The sequence below is a fragment of the Grammomys surdaster genome, unplaced genomic scaffold (assembly GCF_004785775.1).
Source record: "Grammomys surdaster isolate TR1022 unplaced genomic scaffold, NIH_TR_1.0 327, whole genome shotgun sequence".
Classification (NCBI taxonomy): Eukaryota; Metazoa; Chordata; class Mammalia; order Rodentia; family Muridae; genus Grammomys; species Grammomys surdaster.
In genome coordinates this window covers 359,045-376,817 of record NW_021604746.1, presented here as the reverse complement: position 1 = coordinate 376,817, position 17,773 = coordinate 359,045, and the positions used below count along the sequence as shown (strand labels likewise).

Here is a 17,773-nt window from a genome sequence, read left to right as displayed (position 1 = left end):
CACACACACACACACACACAGAATATGTACACTGATTTTCAAAGTTGATTCTCTAGTTCTCACCACTCCCCCAGCAGTATTTGGCTTCCTCCCATGTTTATGCCAAGAGTAGTTAGCGTTACTAGTCCTGATGATGGACACTAGGACACTAGTTAGGGCAGCGTGTTAGCTTAAAGGAATCCTTGTCTGAATTTCACTGATAATTTTTCAAACTTTTTTGGTTTTGTTTGGGTTTCTTGTATTTTTTTTTATTTTTGTTCTCCTTTTTTTTTCTACTGTAAAATTTTAAAATAATAGTGTAACCACAACATGTTTCATTTCCTTTTCCTACTGCCAAATTCTCACATGAATGCTTCCCTTCTCCCTTTTAAGTTCACGGCTTGTCATTTCATTGCTATTTTATGTATAAAATGTATGTGTGTATGTATGTATAATTTATGTATAATTGATATACATATATATTCCTAAATCTAACCTTGTCTGTCTATATCATGTTACTTGTGTATGTGTTTCCAATGCTGGCCCATTTGGTTTTGGCTATCTAGTTGGTATGCTCATCCCTGAAGGAGACTCCTGCTCCCAGCATTGTGCAGTTGCCTGTAGTACACACTGTATGAACTGAGGCCTTGTGGGCTTTTCCCCGTCCACTTTGGCATGTCCATTGTTGTTGTGTTTGTTCAGTTCCTGTTTGGGTAGGCATGATTTTGAGATTTTATGGATAAGCTCCCATCATTACTAGGAGAAACAATCTCATAGCAAACTCCTTAATCCTCTGCCTCTTGAATATTAATAGACCATCGTCAAAAGTATTCCTTTTGAGCCTTAAGTGCATGAGTGTTTTGTAGATGTATCCACTAAGTGTGGACTTTACAACTCTACATTTTGATCAGTTGTAGATTTGTCGTAGTGGTCTCTCTGCTGAAAGAAGTTTCCTTGCTGAGGGAAGAAGACAATGTTTATTTGTGGGTACGAGAAAAAATATTTGGATTTTATTAGGAGCTAATATGAATTAGTAAATTGGTGGTGGTTGGTTCTCCTCCAAGATTCATAACTTCACCAACAGTGAGAAGTTAGCTAGGTTTCCAGTACCGGTTATGGTTTCCCTGTTGTTACAAGTGTCTTAAGTCGCCGGGCGGTGGTGGCGCACGCCTTTAATCCCAGCACTTGGGAGGCAGAGGCAGGTGGATTTCTGAGTTCGAGGCCAGCCTGGTCTACAGAGTGAGTTCCAGGACAGCCAGGGCTACACAGAGAAACCCTGTCTCAAAAAACCAAAAAAAAAAAAAAAAAAAAACAAGTGTCTTAAGTCTAATTAGAGAGCTGTTGGTTTTTACCAAGGTGAGCTGGCCACTACGGAATCTTTAGAGTCCTCCTGACAAGATGATCGTCGGTGTGGTTCATGGGCATTCTAGCCGGGGAGGACTGTTGGTGAGATTCTTCCTTTGGAGCTTTGTATGCTTATTCTAGTAGCATACAAGCTAATTCTCTGAGAGGAGTTTGCTTTATTTTGAGATAGGGTCTGTCTGTGTATTGCTAGCTGGCCTAGATTCTGTATGTAGACCAAGCTGGCCTTGAACACAGACTTCCCCTGTTTTTGCCTCTTAAGTTCTAGGTTTGAAGGCTTATATGACCTTTCCCAATGAAATATAACTTTTTCTCATGTCTTTGTTTGTTGGTATGTGTGTTTGTAGATGCAGGGTGTAATCTTGGCTGACCTGGAACTCACAGAAATCTGACTGCCTCTTGTCTCCTGAGTCCTTGAGATTAAAGGCTTGTACCACCACTACCCAGATTTTAATGTCCTGACAGTTCCCCAAGGTAAAGGTACAACCTACCTGATTGATATGAGTTAACAAATGGATCTTAATTTCTACTCACATTAAATACTTCTATTGCACAAAATGACTTGAAATAGATGAGGTTCCAGGTGCATATAAACACACCAGATGTAAACAACATGAAGTAGATAATATAAACAAGACTACTAGTAGCCATGCGACTTCAGAAATTATAAAATGCAACCCTGAAATTAACCTCACACTTAGATCGACAGGATTCTGTCAGAACTGCAAAGAACTAACCGCAGAGCTACTTAACCCAAAAAACAAGACTTCCTAATCCTTAACTATACCCTGACATTAAACCAGATAATGATCCTGGCATGGTGGAATGTCTCCCTCATGGACAAGCACAGTAAGTTAGTTATCAAACAAACCAAAATCCTACCAGATACTGGCACAGACAAAAAAACAAAAATTACACACTCATGTGGTCATTTCAAAGAAATTTGAGTTGGGCATGGTAGATAGCACATACCTTTAAACACAGGATTACACAGAAAAACCCTGTCTACAGTCAATGAGTGGATGAATGAGCCCTCCCCTTTCCACCCCCCCACACTTTCTATTATTAGCTGTTTTATACTCATACGTATATACACAGAATGTGTGTGTGCATTTGTATGGGCACATCTAATACTGCCCACACTCACGTCCTACCTCTCCACGACTCTGGCCCACAATTCCAACAGTCACTGTACTGTGTTCATCTCTATTCATTTTGCCTGGGACCCACTGAGATGACCCAGAGCCATTTGTGAGACTGTGGGTTTGCAGCTATGTGCTGGAGCCTGATGTGCTCAGCACAGGGTAACAACTAAAGCAGTGATTCTTCTACAAACTATCCACAGCCAACGTCTGAGAGATAAAGTGAGCCGTTCCCTTTCCTAGACTGACTGTGGTCTTATGAGGCCAGTGCAGGTAAGTAGAGTTTCTGTTGGTTACTGTTTACACTAGTTGTATGGAGTCTAGAGAATGGTGTGGCTTAACCCTTCCCCCTCTTTCTCTTATTTTCTAACCATCTCTTTCTCAGTGTTCCCAGAGCTACAGATGGGATGGTGTAACTGACTTTTTTAGGCCCGGGACCACATACCTTACTTATTTTCTGCATTTGGGGCAGCCAAGAGTCTGCATCCACCACTCCATTTTTTAAAAAGAAGGAAAAAGGAACATTTTCTGTTTTCTCTCGAAGCACCTGTGTATGAGTCACAGAAGACTTAAATGACAAGACCGCCATCTAGTGGGGAAAGTAATACAGCGCGGGATGAATTCACCCCTAGGCTGTTAGCAAAGGCGGGACCACAGACTTCTTGAGATACCTATTTCTTTTCAAAATCCAAGTTCTTTAAATATCTCTCCCCAAGTAAAAATTTCAGAGTTTTGTTTTGGCTTCTTAATGTTTGTGTGTTGGAGCTGGGACTCTGGCTTTTGAATTTAGCCTATTATTGTTTGGTATTAAATATGTAGGTCAGAGGTTGGTAGTCCAGTGAAAATGTTAGGCTTCTTATTATTCACTTTACAACCCAATATCAGTTCCCTCACCTTCGCAGCTTTCCCCCTCCCCGCTCCCATTCTCCTCTGAGAAGGGGGATTCCCACCACAACTGTGTTCACCACCTCACATAAGTCACTGTAGGACTAAGCACATCCTCTCTAAGGCCAGACAAGGCGGCCGGGTTAGGGGAAAGAATCCACAGGCACTCAACTAATTCAGGGACAGCCACTGCTCCAGTTTTGGAGGGACTGTCGTTTATCTAAAGGGTTCAGAACCTAGGGTGGGGCTCAGATGTCCAGTTGTGGTCTGGGCTCACAGCAAGAGTGTCGGGGAGGCTGTGCAGTGCCCGGAGCAGCCTGACAGCTGGAGCTGCGTAGAAGGCGGCCTGAGACAGTGGGAGGGACCAGCCCCTGCTTGGGCGTAGGTGCTCACCCGGAAACAGATTTGGAGATCCGGAAGCATGTTGGGAGGATATTCGACTTTTGGGGATGTGTAGGGGAACTGTGTAGAAGTGTGAGGAATTATAGGAAAGCCGTGGGTGGAAGCTGGGATGCTAAATGACTGAAGGTGAGGAGATCAGCTCAGGAACGGAGGCTAATTAGCATTCCCGGTGGGCTTAGGCTGGGAAGAGAGAGAGGGGCTAATCAACATTCCTCAGACTAAGGGAGAAAACCCCACCTGCTTGTCAGGGCACATTCCACAAGGCGACTGACCGTTGGCCACCCAGGGGCAAAGGAAGCCCCTGCCACCTCATTCCCTAAAAACCAGTCAGTTTAAAAGTTACACTGTTCAGCCAATCATATTGTGCCCAGTCGCTGTTTCTCTAGTCTACCCCTTAAATGGATTAAGAACCGACTAAATGGGCGGTTCGGGGTCGCCACTCCACCTTCGGTGTAGGACGACCCCAAGGAGTGTGGGATCATTAAAAATTCCTCTTGCCTTGTGTTTTGCAGCGGTTCTGTCTCCACGTAGTTCACTGCTCGCTAGTCTTACAAGGTTAGGGAAGTTTTACCTAGAACCAAAGCCAGAATTCGCTTCGACAGTTTTCCCCTGAGCTCCCGAGCCTGCACCATGGGGAATCTGCGTGGTGCAGACCTGGGGTCGGATGACGTGGTGGACTTCGGGGGAAGCTAAAATTCCCAGTAGCCTTGGGTGCCGCGCGGGGCATCCTGGGAACTCATCAGCGCAGCAGCTGGAGCCACAGCGGGGCTCCCGGGGCTGCGGGGGCTGGGAAACAGGCAAGAGCTGAGCAGGGCATCCTCAGTTTCTCTACTGTTCCGTAAGGAAGCTGGCTCTGAAATTCTGCTGTGGATGTCTGCCCATGTGGATAAAGTCTAGCTCATATAAAGTGAACCAATCCTGTTTTGTTTTCGATTTTTCTGATTACCAAAACATTCCTATTAGAATACTCTAGGAGAATATCAGTTCTCTTTGTGGAGGTGAAAAAAACCAAGCTCTTGGAATTTACATTCGTTCACGTTATATACTTAGTGACTTGGCATCCATATGTAGAACTCTTAAATATTAGCCATGTCTGAAAAGCACATGAGGCAATATACCAGTTTTTAGGTTTTATATATTTCTCTGTTTTCTTTTTGCTGCGGATATATGCATTCTGTGTTTTGTGACATCCACCCGTCTTGATCAAGGACTTTTTATCTAAAGGACTATTTTACCAATTACTGATACTCTTTATTTTGTATTTTAAAACTTTTGTCTTTTCTGTCACTACTATAGTTATGGTCACTAGCTATCTTTACTGTACTCTGTATTAATGGCATTTTAAAAAAAATCTCAGTATTTTTATCTTTAGATAAGAAATCTTTTGTAAAAAATATGCTTTAATATCTGCTATCATTTTTCTTTTTTGAATGGTGTAGTCTGTTTACATGTTTAGTATAGGGAATATTAATTGAAAGAAATGTATTTGTTATTGTGTAGGAACTTGAGTGTGGACACTGGAAAAAACTAGAATCTCTGTATATTATATATCTTTTATATCTTATGAACTATACCGCAGAGCTTTTTAATATGTGCACATTGTGCCTTCCAGCAGATATTGAGCAAAATAAATGAGCAGAATATACTTATTTATTGACTATATTATTATTTGTTCATTTTGTCAGTTTTTTTTAATAGATTCTGGATTTTTGACCATATATATTTTTTTTTCTTTACTATATCTGTGAAGTATATTGAGGACAGTGTCATGGAGTTTGAACTAGTCCTATACGCCACTTCCAGAGATTCTGCAAATTTCCCAATATTATGCCCTGTTATGTCTGTGTAAAATATCTTTTCATTTTCTACTTAGTTTCTTCTTCAGTTCTTTCCATAATTCAAAGGTTTCATTGTACTGACCTTTCATAAGCTTGGTTACTTCATTCATGGATTTTAAATTTTGTTGTGTTTGTTTGTTTGTTTATTTTTCTCTCTGTCTTTCTCCCTTTGCTAATTTTTATTTTCTGTTCCATTTTTGTTGAAACATCTCTAAAAGAATAACAGTTGCACAGAACCATTGAATCATCTCTTTAGCATCCTATTGTTTTATTTATATGAGTAAAAGTGATGGAAAATTATATAAAGCCATTCTTGTCCAGTTTTTTTTTTTATTTAGATGATCAAAAACCTTGACTTTACATGGACATTTACTATTTTTTAAGAAGTTTTTATTTTATTACTGTTGTATGTTTGTGTGGATTCCTAAACATAAAATTACAACCAACTCATTCTGTCTGTTTTCAGGGATGAACATTTGCTATTGTATAACCCATAGGGTGTACTCTTCTTAAGGAAGACTGTTTCTCCAGCTTCCAGAATTCCTTAATGTTTGTGTAGGGTTGAGACCTAGTGAGTTTTCTTCCTTCCACATGTGTCTTGCTGTTGCCCTTGTTCAGCTCCTGTTTTGGTAGCCATGTTTGTATGATTTCTTGCATGTAGTCTTTCTGACGTTTCTGACACAATGTCACAGCAGACTCCTGTTCTCCTGGTTTGTTTCCTGAACAATATCCATACCCCCCACCCTCTTCTCAGTGATCACTGAGCCTTAGTGCAGGAGTTGTGTTGCTTATATGTCATTTAGATTTACCGTCACAACTCTGCATTTTGACTCATAGTCATTTTCTGCAATAATCTCCATGATTGCTACAAGAACTATTCTTGATGAGAGTGGATACAATGTGTATCTGTGGGAATTAGGAGAAGCATTTAGAATGTAGTTAGGCATTGTGCTAATTTAGTAAGGTTGTGGTTGTATGCTCCTGTGGAGAGTTTTATCATCCTAGTGCAAAGTTTTCATTTACACTTTAAGTGTGTGTGTGTGTGTGTCTGTGTGTGTGTGTATGATAGGCCCTTTGTCCTGGATGAATAATATTAATCATTATAACTCTTTCAAACATCTTTACTGTTATTTTACTGTCCTTATTTTACTGTCCTGTGTTTTATGTACCCCTTATACACAATTAAATCTCATCTTTTGTTTTTCCATGTCCTCCTCTAGATCAGTTGTTATTTTTCTCTCTGATTCTCTAGCGTTCCACCATGGTCTGTTTTTACTTTTCTGGTTACTGCACTTACTCCAGGTTGTGAACTCACACCTGAAGCTTTGCAGCTAAGACCTTGCTATGAGAGGGAACACGCAGTTCCTGCCGTTCTGGGTCTGGGTTACTCCACTCTGTGATCATTTGAAGCTGTGCAGCTAGGACCTTGCTATGAGAGGGAACACGCAGTGCCTGCCGTTCTGGGTCTGGGTTACTCCACTCAATGTGATCATCTCTACATACATCCATTTACCTGTAAAAATCATGATTTCAGTTTTCTTTATAGCTTAATAAATAATATTCCATAGGATGTATTGAATATTATTTCCTCGTTTCATTTTCATTATGTTTGTCAGTTACGGGACATTTAGTTTCTTCCCATTTTGTAGCAATTATGGATATAGCAGTAATGAACATGTGTTAGCACGTATCTGTGGAGTAGGATGTTGAATCCTTTGAGCATGTGCTAAGGAATGGAACAGCTGTGTCATGTGCTAGATTTATTTAACTTGAGGATATGCTGATTTGATTAAGAATTCTCCATATTGATATCCAGAGTGGCTAGATTTTTTTGTTCATGTTTTTTATTTCCTGCCTATCCTTTTGTTTTCCATGTTGTTTCTGTTTGGATTGTTGCATACTGGAGAGAAGCCTTACAAATGCAAGGAATGTGACATAGCCTATACCCACTATGCATCATATAGAAGGCATCAGAAAAGCCATTCTCTAGAAAACTTGTATGAATGCAAAGAATCTGGTAAGTCATTTCTTGAATTATCACATCTTAAGAGGCATGAGAAAGTCCATACTGGTGAGAAGCCATATAAATGTGAGGTATGGGTATGCAACAAATCCTTTACTGTGAATTAAACTCTTTTATTATTATTATTATTATTATTATTATTATTATTATTATGGTTTTTTGAGACAGAGTTTCTCTGTGTAGCCCTGGCTGTCCTGGAACTCACTCTGTAGACCAGGCTGGCCTCAAACTCAGAAATCTGCCTGCCTCTGCCTCCCAAGTGCTGGGATTAAAGGCCTGCGTCACCACTGCCCGGCATAAATTCAACTCTTAAAGACATCAGAAAATTCATACTGGAGAGAAACTTTACAAATGTAGGGAATGTGACAAATCCTTTACTTATAACTCACATCTTAGAAGACATCATCAGAATGTTTATATTGCAGAGAAACCTTACTGATATAAGGAATGTGACAAATCTTTTCCTGAGTGCTCATCTCTTAGCAAACATCAAAAAAGTCATACTGGAGAGAAAACCCTACAAATGTAAAGAATGTGACAAATTCTTTACTCAGCATTCATATCTTAGAGGTAATCTTCACAGAGTTCATACTGGAGACAGACCTTATGTATGTAAGGAATGTAGCAAATCTTTTCCTACATGCTCAGTTCTGAGAACACATCAGAAATTTCATACTGAAGAGAAACCTTACAAATGTATGGAATGTGACAAATTCTTTACCCAGGCCTCACTTAAAACACAGAGAATTCATAATGGAGAGAGACCTTATAGATGTATGGAATGTGACAAATCTTTTACTAAGCACTCAACTCTTCACAAACATCAGAAAATTAATACTAGGAAGACGTCATACAAATGCAAAGACAGTGACAAATCCTTTATGGAACTTTCAAATCTCAGAAGACATCTGAGAGTTCATCCTGGAGAGAAACATACCATTGTAATGTGACATAGCATTTATCTGGTATTCTCTCTGCTTACAAATCTGAGCAGTGTTCATAATAGAAACATAAGGATGAGATACTTGCAAAAGCATTTACTTAAGTTTTAAATCTTAGGGGGAAAAAAACAGTTCATGTCAAAATAAAATTTTCAAATGTAATTCTGAGAAAAGCGCTCTCTCTCTCTCTCTCTCTCTCTCTCTCTCTCTCTCTCTCTCTCTCTGTGTGTGTGTGTGTTGGAGGGTCAGGGGGGTTCTTTCATGATTTTATCACTGTATACTACATATATGCCTGGTGCCTGTGGAAGCCAGAAGCTGGCAATAGATCTCCTGAAGCTAGAATTAAAGACAGTTGTTTGTTCCTCTGTGTGTATTGGGAATTGATCCCCAGTCCTCCAAAAGAGCAGCCCTTGCTTTTACCTACTAAGCTATCTCTCTATTCCCTGGGAAAAGCACAAATATAAACATTTTGGTCATTATCCAGAAACTCATAATAAAATTCTTAATTCCAGGCAAGCTTATGCAAACCATTTTGTCCCAACACTAAGGAGATATAGGCAAGACGATCTGTGAATCTGAGGCCATCCTGGTATACATAGTTCAAGGACAGCCAGAACTACATATATCCTGTCTCAAAAAATAATATTAAGGATAAAATGTACTAACATTAAAAATGTGACCAAGGCCTCTAATTGTGGTGTACATCACCATCGATGCCATTAATAGCCAGTCTACTGTTGATGACGCAAAATAGCCTGGGGGACCCTCTGTCAACCATGAATACATGGTAATCACCGCAATCTTACACATTTTCTTGTTAGTACTTCCTGAACAGTTGTTCTCTGCATTCCCAGTACCTGCTGCAAGAGGAGACTTCTTTCACCAAGGTGGAGAGTTTTACAAACTGGTCATTATAAACATGAATATTTAGATGGCAGATTAACAACATGATCTTTAACAAAACTTTAATATGATCTGCTCTTGGATGGATATTTCCCAAGCATTGTACTCACAGGCTGTCTGTTGACTTTGCTTCCTTTTTCCTCATGGCCTGCTGTTCAATGACCCCAGGGAGAAAGGAGGACCACAAACTAGTGCCTGGTATAGAGAGTTTCATTTAAGAGTCCTGGTGTCTGTGAGAAGTATTATTTACCCATGTAGCATACCTCTGTTCAAAGGTTTATAAGTGATATTTTCTTTAACTTTTAAGATAATGGGATTTTTTCAAGCTTCTTCATACATCCTTTTGGTTATTGCAGCCACTCTCCCTCCTTTTCTCCTGCCCCATCCCACAGTTACACACTTTAACAAGATATTGAATCCTCCATTCTTTCATATCACATGTTCTACTATCCTCTCATAGTTTTTTTTCACTTTGTTTGCAAAACGGTAAGAGTTCCATGTCACTTCCTCATGGACATCTCATTTGGGTTGACCTTTTAGCAGCCCCTTCTCCTCACTCCTCCACCACACACTCGAACTATTCTGTTTCCACATCCCACTGTCCAATTTCACATCACTTGCATTCAACTATCTATCCTTTCTTCCTGTATCTCCCCTCTAGCGGACCATTTCTAACTTCCTAGCTTCTACATGCAGTCGTACTTCAACAAACAAAATCATTGAAGCTCAGACCCACATATGTGAGGAAACGTGTTGTTTGACTGCTGGAGACTGGTTGGTAACAGTCACCATATTTTCCACTTGCCTATATTTACATTCACATTTCACACTTTCATTTTTATTTACAACTAAATAATATACCAGGTTCTATATATATGCATCACATTTTCATTTACCCATGTGTCAGTTGGTGGATTTCTGAGTTGATTCCATTGCCTAGACACTGAATAAACAAACAAGAACATGATGGGCCACGTGCTCACTGGTAAAATCAAAGTCCTTGGATTTCATGCCTAAGAATGATTACAGTGTATCAGAGTTCTCTGAGATTTAACCGTTTCATGTTGAAGAAAGCTCCTTTAAAAATACAGTGTTAGAGAAAAGGGAAATTAACTGTGTGCTTTATTATTATTGTTATAATTATTATTAGGTTTTTCGAGACAGGGTTTCTCTGTGTAGTTCTGGCTATTCTGGAACTCACTCTGTAGACCAGGCTGGCCTTGAACTCAGAAATCTGCCTGCCTCTGCCTCGAAAGTGCTGGGATTAAAGGCGTGCACCACCACCGCCCGGCAACTAGGTGCTTTAATTGCAGGGCAGTGGAGGGGCCATGAACTGTCCAGTCTATAGAGACTCTCCCAAAGTTTAGAAATAGAAAACTTAATAGTTTCAGGAAGTCCAAGAAACTGACAAGATTCAGTAGAGCCTTCCTGCCTCAGGCATACATAATTGACAAGGACTGCTGACAGGGTGAGACAAGATGAGCTTTACAAAAGATGCTCAAACCAGCCATGAGTCAGACACCAGTCAAGCTGCCTGGACCAGAGAACACAAGGCAAGCTCCTGGAGGAGGTATTGAGTGGCTTGAAAGACACACTTTCCAACTCAGTTCAGCTGCATGGAACTGCAGTGATCCCTCAATTTCCAGCTTTTTTGGCCATCACCCTCACAAGATAATGTAACTGTTATTCAGACCATTGTGCTTTTATCAGTAGCCCCTTATCCACACTCTTGTAAGTCACCCCAATTATTTTTATTTTTTTAAGTCATCCCAATTAGACTTACTGGTCCACTGGGCTTTAAAGATGACCCAGTAGTTAGTGTTCTGTCTGTTCTTTCACAAGACTCACCTTTGAATTCAAGACCCTTAAATGGGCACTCAATCTGTAACCTCAACTCTAGGGCATGCAATAACCTCTTCCAGCTTATGCGAGAACCAGGAACACAAGTGGCGCACAGGTAAACATGCAGAGTAAATATCCCTGAAAAGTAATCTACATTGTTTCACTAAGTGTGACTTTGTTGTTTCCAGAACCTTTATCTGTCACTGGTTCATGATCTGGGATAAGTAGATATTTGTCTTTGTTTCCACAAGAATAGTGTCACATATCAATGCTGTAATTGGGTCACACAGAAGTTTTCTTGATTTTGTTTATCTCATATTTGAGAGCTCATGTTGGTAAGATTATAAGATATAGCTTCTCACATTAATGAGTTTGATGGCTATTCTCGGATGTTGACTACACCTGGAACTACAATCCATAAATGAATGGCACGCCTGTGAGACATTATTTTTTTCTTGTTTTGAATTGGGTGATTTCACTTCTAGTACAAACTGTGGAGGTAGGAAACTACATGTATCTGATCCAGATCTAGTACCTGGGAAGATACATCAAACCTGTCAGAAACCTATGTAAGCCCATGGAAAGAGGAAGCTTTTGTTATTGCTTGCTTGTCCTTGTCTTGCTTGTACAGCCGTTCCTTCCCTGGCTTTGGATCCTACTTGTTTCGGATTCCAGCATATACTGAAGACCAGTGGAGACAGCCAGCCTTGTGCACTGAGCAACTACTGATTTTCATACTTTTTGGTCATAGGCAGCCATTGTTGAATTTGCTGAATTGAAGTAGGAAGTTTTCTGTAAGCATGAGTTTTTCTTCCCAGGCCCAACCTCCCAAGAATAATGGACTCTGAGACTAAAATATATTTACAAAATCCTAGGCCATATACCTAGGCACACTTTCTGACAGGTTTATAGTTCAATAAATCTATTATTCTATTAAATTCTAACCCCTGGATGATTACTTCGTACTTAGTTGCATGCAACAATCTTCCTGCATGTCTGAGCTCCAGTTCTCCCAGAATCCTTTCTACCTACCGGAAGTCCCACCTTCTGTTCTACCCTTTCCTGTATGCCATAGTTTTTGTTTTGACAAGTGATGCAACCATGCAGTCAGTACACAGGAGATTTTCTCTACAATTCCCCCTTTTAGTCTAATAAAAGGCTCTTTCTCTTATATCTATAAAGGCCCTTTCTCTAATATCTATAAACTATATACAGTGGTAACTGATATGAAAAAAATCATTAAAACTATTAGGTAAGATTTCCATTCACAATGTCCAGTTCATACATATTCGACAACTTAGGAGAAAGTATTGTATTATCAATCCTGTCTTGGTGAATTTAGAGCTCTGTACGTAAATCGTTTTCTACCATAACTTGCATTACTAAGCTCAAACATCTATTTAAATCTTATACAACTTAAATTTATATGTGAGACTATAACTATATAGCCATCAGAGACTTGAGAAGGAATAAGTACTACCAAAGAATGTAGGACATACAGGCAAGCAGCTTCCAAAACTATAGAAACGACAGAGAAAGTAGGCTGCCTGAACAGTCCCCCCCAGATTTCTCTCTAATATTGTAGCATTTATCGTCAGCCTTCTGGCCCAGAATATCTGACAGACCATCTTGTGAAACGGGAATTATGAAGGACTACTTATCTTGTCTTGGCAAAACTTGGCAGTCAACTTCCTTGCATCTTTTTTGTCCAGATTGGACAGCATTTTGTCTGCAGTTGAAGCAATGGCTTTCCCCCCATTTCCCCAGTGGCACCTTGCTAATTTAAACCAAACTCCAAAAGGAGGTTCTTTGATGTTCATCCTCTTTGAAGTAAAATGGAGGTGCTTCAGGAGCTGACATGTCTCATTGCAAATAAGCCTTAGGTTAGTAAAAACATTGTTAAATGACAGCTTCTGTAAGCATAATTTTTTTTCCAACTTACTTTAATAAGCCGTCATCCTCTCTGCTAGCCCACCACCCACCAGAGGTAGTAGAAGAGAAAAGTTATTAGGACACAGGGGAAGTAGTCCTGTTCAGAAATAGTTCTTTGGGAGCAAGTCCGATTTTCGTTGTCAGTATATCAGCAGTTCAGTCCAGTAGGACACACCAAACACAAATCAGCAGTTGGAGGCCAGTTCTGTCAGCAGACAGACACCACACATGAACCAGGAGCTACAGCCCAGTCCAGTTGACAGTCACCACACGTGAACCAGCAAGGGCAGTTCAATCCAGAGGAAACCACAAGATTCACCAACTGGCCCAAGGCCCTAGAAGCATCAAGAAGCCACAGGAAGCTCATAAGAAGTTCTTTTGGCAAGTTTGTCTCAATGGTGTCACCACAAGTGGTGCTCAGAAATGCAATGTAAGGTGAACCAATACATGCATGTTGATAGCAAGGAATAGTGAGGTAGAACAAAGCAAACCAATGCTCTAGCGCCCATGGTCTGTGAGGTCATATTTATATTCCTTCTTCACACATCCTTTCATGTATCTGCTATAGCAAAACATCCTTCGACCTGTGTCTGCTTCAGCAAAACATCCTTTCACATGTCTGCTTTAGCAAAACATCTTTTCATCTGTATGCCACAGCAAAACATCGTTTGATAAAACCAACTTTCCAAAGAAACCAGAAATTTCTACTTCAACTTTCTGTAGGTCTCTGAGGTTTTTGAAGACCATCTGTCTAGCTATACCATATCTGAATAGGCAAACATTGCTTGCTTTTAGCTATTTACTATTTGTTCAACCTAGGAAGTAAGCATATTTCTGTGATAAATTAGATTAGTATCCAGCATGACCATGAGTTTGATTGGTATTAACTTGTCCTACTTATTTATCCTTAACAGTTTGCAATAGCAGCTTTCAAAGAGGCTAGAATTGTACATTACATTTTTATGAATTATATAGAAACAATACCTCAACTAAAAATTGAAAACATTTATACACACTATATTATACCAAAATATGCACTCAATTTTGTATCAATATATAAGGATCTATACAAATGTAAGATTTTTGCCCTTATGAATGCTCTTTGTTCTAAAAATAAACTTAATAATCTGCCCTTCTGTTCTATTATTCTTGTATCCCCCTTTTCTTTTCATCTCTTCACCTTCTATTTTTTCCCCTAACACTAAAAAGGAAAGAAAGAGGGATAGAGGAAATGAAGACACAGAGAAAAAAATCCCTGAATCTAACCTCCCTATTTTGTTTCCTTCATGACTAAGACCATATCTATTTGTAACCATACCCCTTAAATGATGACAAACATCCATTATTGGTTGAGAGACCAAAAACCATCCACCCTACCTCTTGGGAATGGGGTATAGTTCTCTTAAATTTGCTTCCTGCTGATTTGGGGTGTCACTTTCCATTTTGGGGGGCCCATTAACATGGGGAAAATGGTTAGTCTTAAAAGCTAATTGTAACAGTCGTTGTCTGGGTCTCTATACACTGTGAAAATCAATGCTTAAATGAAGTCCTGATTGGAACAGTTTGAAAGTCTGTTCCAAGTGAGCTAGCTGGTTTGAAATTATCCTGGAAGCATGTTCTGATGAAACAGCATTGAGGCAGTCTGAGGTAGGATCTTGCAGGATGATGAAACAATATGCCTCCGAATCTCAGCATCCCCAAGGGTGAATCTTGTTAGGGTTGCTTTTTTGTTTTTTTTTTCTGTAAATATATAAGCTTTTAGAGGTAAAACACACACACACACGTGTGTGTGTGTGTGTGTAATGGGCAATGTACACAGATCAGTTAAGGATAATTTTTCTGCTCTTTATATGAACAGGTAAAGCATATGTCTTTCTTTATGAATTAGTTTGGATTGTATAACCAAACTGTAAGATAAATTGCTACCTATGCCAATTGACAGGATGGCAAGTAATAAAAACTCATGAGGATTTTGTAGCCAAAGATTAATTAGCTGTGCATAGTTAAGGTTCTGGCTAGAGACATTTTCATGCCTCAGTCAGTCTCAGATATGGATGGATCACCAAATCATGTTACCTGTCCTGTTTAGTCTTCTAATTTCTTTCTTCTTGTCTGCAGCCAAGATCTTCAGAGGGTCTTCCAGAGTCATATCTTACTTTTATCTATTTGAAAGGAATCCAGAGCTTCTCTTTTCCTGCTGGAAGAAATGTAAAATCTCCTCCCCAACACAACTTCCTTTTTTCTATTTTGGAATTAGAGTGTCAATAAGCTGATGTAATTTAGCAGTCCTTTCTAAAATCCAGTACTTTTAAAGCAGCCATGCTACCTGTTTGTTTCCTTGACTTTTAAAAAATTCGAACTCAACAAACATCATTTATTTTATCCCTGGGAGATTTTTGCTATCCTCCTTCTGTTCTGTGAGCATCTCCCTTAAAGTTTTGTTGGCTCTCTCCATAACTACTTGGCCGGTAGGATTGTAAGTTACATCTGTAACAGTTTTAATGCCATAGTGTCTAAAAGATTGTTGTATTCTAATGGATGCCTATGCCTGAGCATTATCAGTTTTGATTGTCAAAAGTATTTCCAAGATACTCATCATCTCGATTAAACGTACAATTTCAGAATCATCCTTTTCAGAATTTAAGACAGAAGACCATTGGAACTCTGAATATGCATCAACAACATGATGCATCAACATATGTAGATATCTCACTACTACAAACTCTAGAAAATGAAACACATACTCCATTGTATGACATTGCTCCAAGTAGCAATCCCTAAGTAGAATCTGGATTTTTAATTCAATATATTGCATCTTTATGGGTCGCCATTCTAATTTGCAAAGCCTTTGTGGATTTTTTTTTTTAATCTGGAACCTTCCTTTTTGTTGTTGTAGGTTCTGGATTGGATTCTTGTGAAGATTTTTTGCTCAGATTTAAAGAATCTTCTGACCTCTGTTTTATGGCCTCTAATCTAGCATCTAATATCTTAATCTCTTCTATTTCCAAGTGTGCCTTATTTTGATCTTTCTTTAAAAGGATATATAAAATTGCAATGAATACTGAAAAGAATAATTTTTTGCTGATAAGTACAGCAAAATTATACATAATCTAGATGCTCTGTGACATTGTGTCTTTTCCCATTTTTAACATAGAAAACATTTCTTTTAATTTCTAATTGTATCCTTAAAGACTTTAATTTATCAATTTTAAACTATATTTATATATGATGTTTTATACTTGGTCTCTATCCCTCTTTAGTTCGTTTTTAAACTTAATTCCTTACCAGTTTAGAAGAGTAGGGCTTTTCTGTCCCATTGCAGCTTTAGAAAAAGGTTCCTTTTACCCTTCTGTGTGTCTGTATGCTCCTCAGCCCAGCAAGTGTCTATACTGATTGACTCCAGCCCCTCAACTCCATTCAGCAGGCTGCCTTTGCCATTTTGGGCTGAAGCAGCTGTTTGCCCTGACTGGCTTGGGTCTCAGTGTGTTTCTCTTACATGGACCCAAATTGGGCTGTGGTCTTCCCATGGGCTACCTACCTCCCTCTAAAGGAAATTTAGTTTCTTGTTGATCCAGCTCCAGTTCCCCATTCTACCCACTACTTATAGACCTCTGCCCAAGTGTTCAGTAGCTCAAGAGGGCCTCAGGAGCTGCAGCTGGCTTCAGGGAGTGTTTCTTCTCTATCTTCTTAGGTTACGGAGCCAAGTGTGGTTGCTAGGTTACAGAAATTTTTAGCCTCTGTGTATTAAAAGATAGACCTAGTTTCAGAAAGAGTTAGTGCCTTTACACAGGATTTTTCTCACATTAGCTTGGATTCTATGCTCCACATATGGTATACCATTTGTAGTAGAGAGTTTTCTGTAAGGGTCTGGTTTTTCTCCCAGCCACAAGCTCTCAGAAATAATGGCTCTGAGACTCAAATACATTTACAAAGACCTAGGACACATAGCTAGACATGTACCTTGACTTGTTTATAATTTAGTAATCCTATTATTCTATTTTAAATTCTGCCACATGGCTGTTTACCTGGTCCTTAGTAACATGTGATCATCTTCCTCTATGTCTGGGGCCCAATCCTCATGCACTTGCCTCTATCCAAGAATCCCTTTTGCCTACTGGAGGTTCTACTTTCTATTCTTCCTTTTACTATAAGTCATATGTTTTTTAATTGATAAGTGAAGCAACCAAACAGTATATAAGAGATTTTCTTTGCAGAATACTGAAAAAAACAAAACAAAACAAAAAAACTTCAGAGGACAGTCACTCCAGCCCAAATCAGCAAAGATAGCCTGCTGATCAGAGCTGAAGAGGCAGAGTTAACCACCATAGACACATATTGGTCTAAGGAGCCCACAGAATAAAATTGAATGTAAGACATTTCAGTAAGTCATATATATATATATATGTATATTCATACACACACGCATATATATACACACATACATACACACAGATAGATAGATAGATAGATAGATAGATAGATAGATAGATAGACAGGTAGACAGACAGACAGATAGACAGACAG

At 39.3% G+C, this 17,773-nt stretch overlaps 2 protein-coding genes across 2 annotated transcripts in view; both read left to right on the top strand.

The window, feature by feature from the left end:
• The window catches only part of LOC114630100 (zinc finger protein 54-like), a 25,541-nt gene extending 22,324 nt beyond the window's left edge, over nt 1–3,217 (top strand). Inside the window, exon 6 of the mRNA XM_028778178.1 lies at nt 2,145–3,217. Coding sequence (XP_028634011.1) covers nt 2,145–2,288 — 144 coding nt within the window. The 3' untranslated portion in view covers nt 2,289–3,217. The remainder of the gene's footprint in view (nt 1–2,144) is intronic.
• A 4,302-nt stretch (nt 3,218–7,519) lies between these two features.
• The window catches only part of LOC114630098 (zinc finger protein 54-like), a 50,405-nt gene continuing 40,151 nt past the window's right edge, over nt 7,520–17,773 (top strand). Inside the window, exon 1 of the mRNA XM_028778177.1 lies at nt 7,520–7,625. Within this exon, the coding sequence (XP_028634010.1) occupies nt 7,608–7,625 (18 nt within the window). The 5' untranslated portion in view covers nt 7,520–7,607. The remainder of the gene's footprint in view (nt 7,626–17,773) is intronic.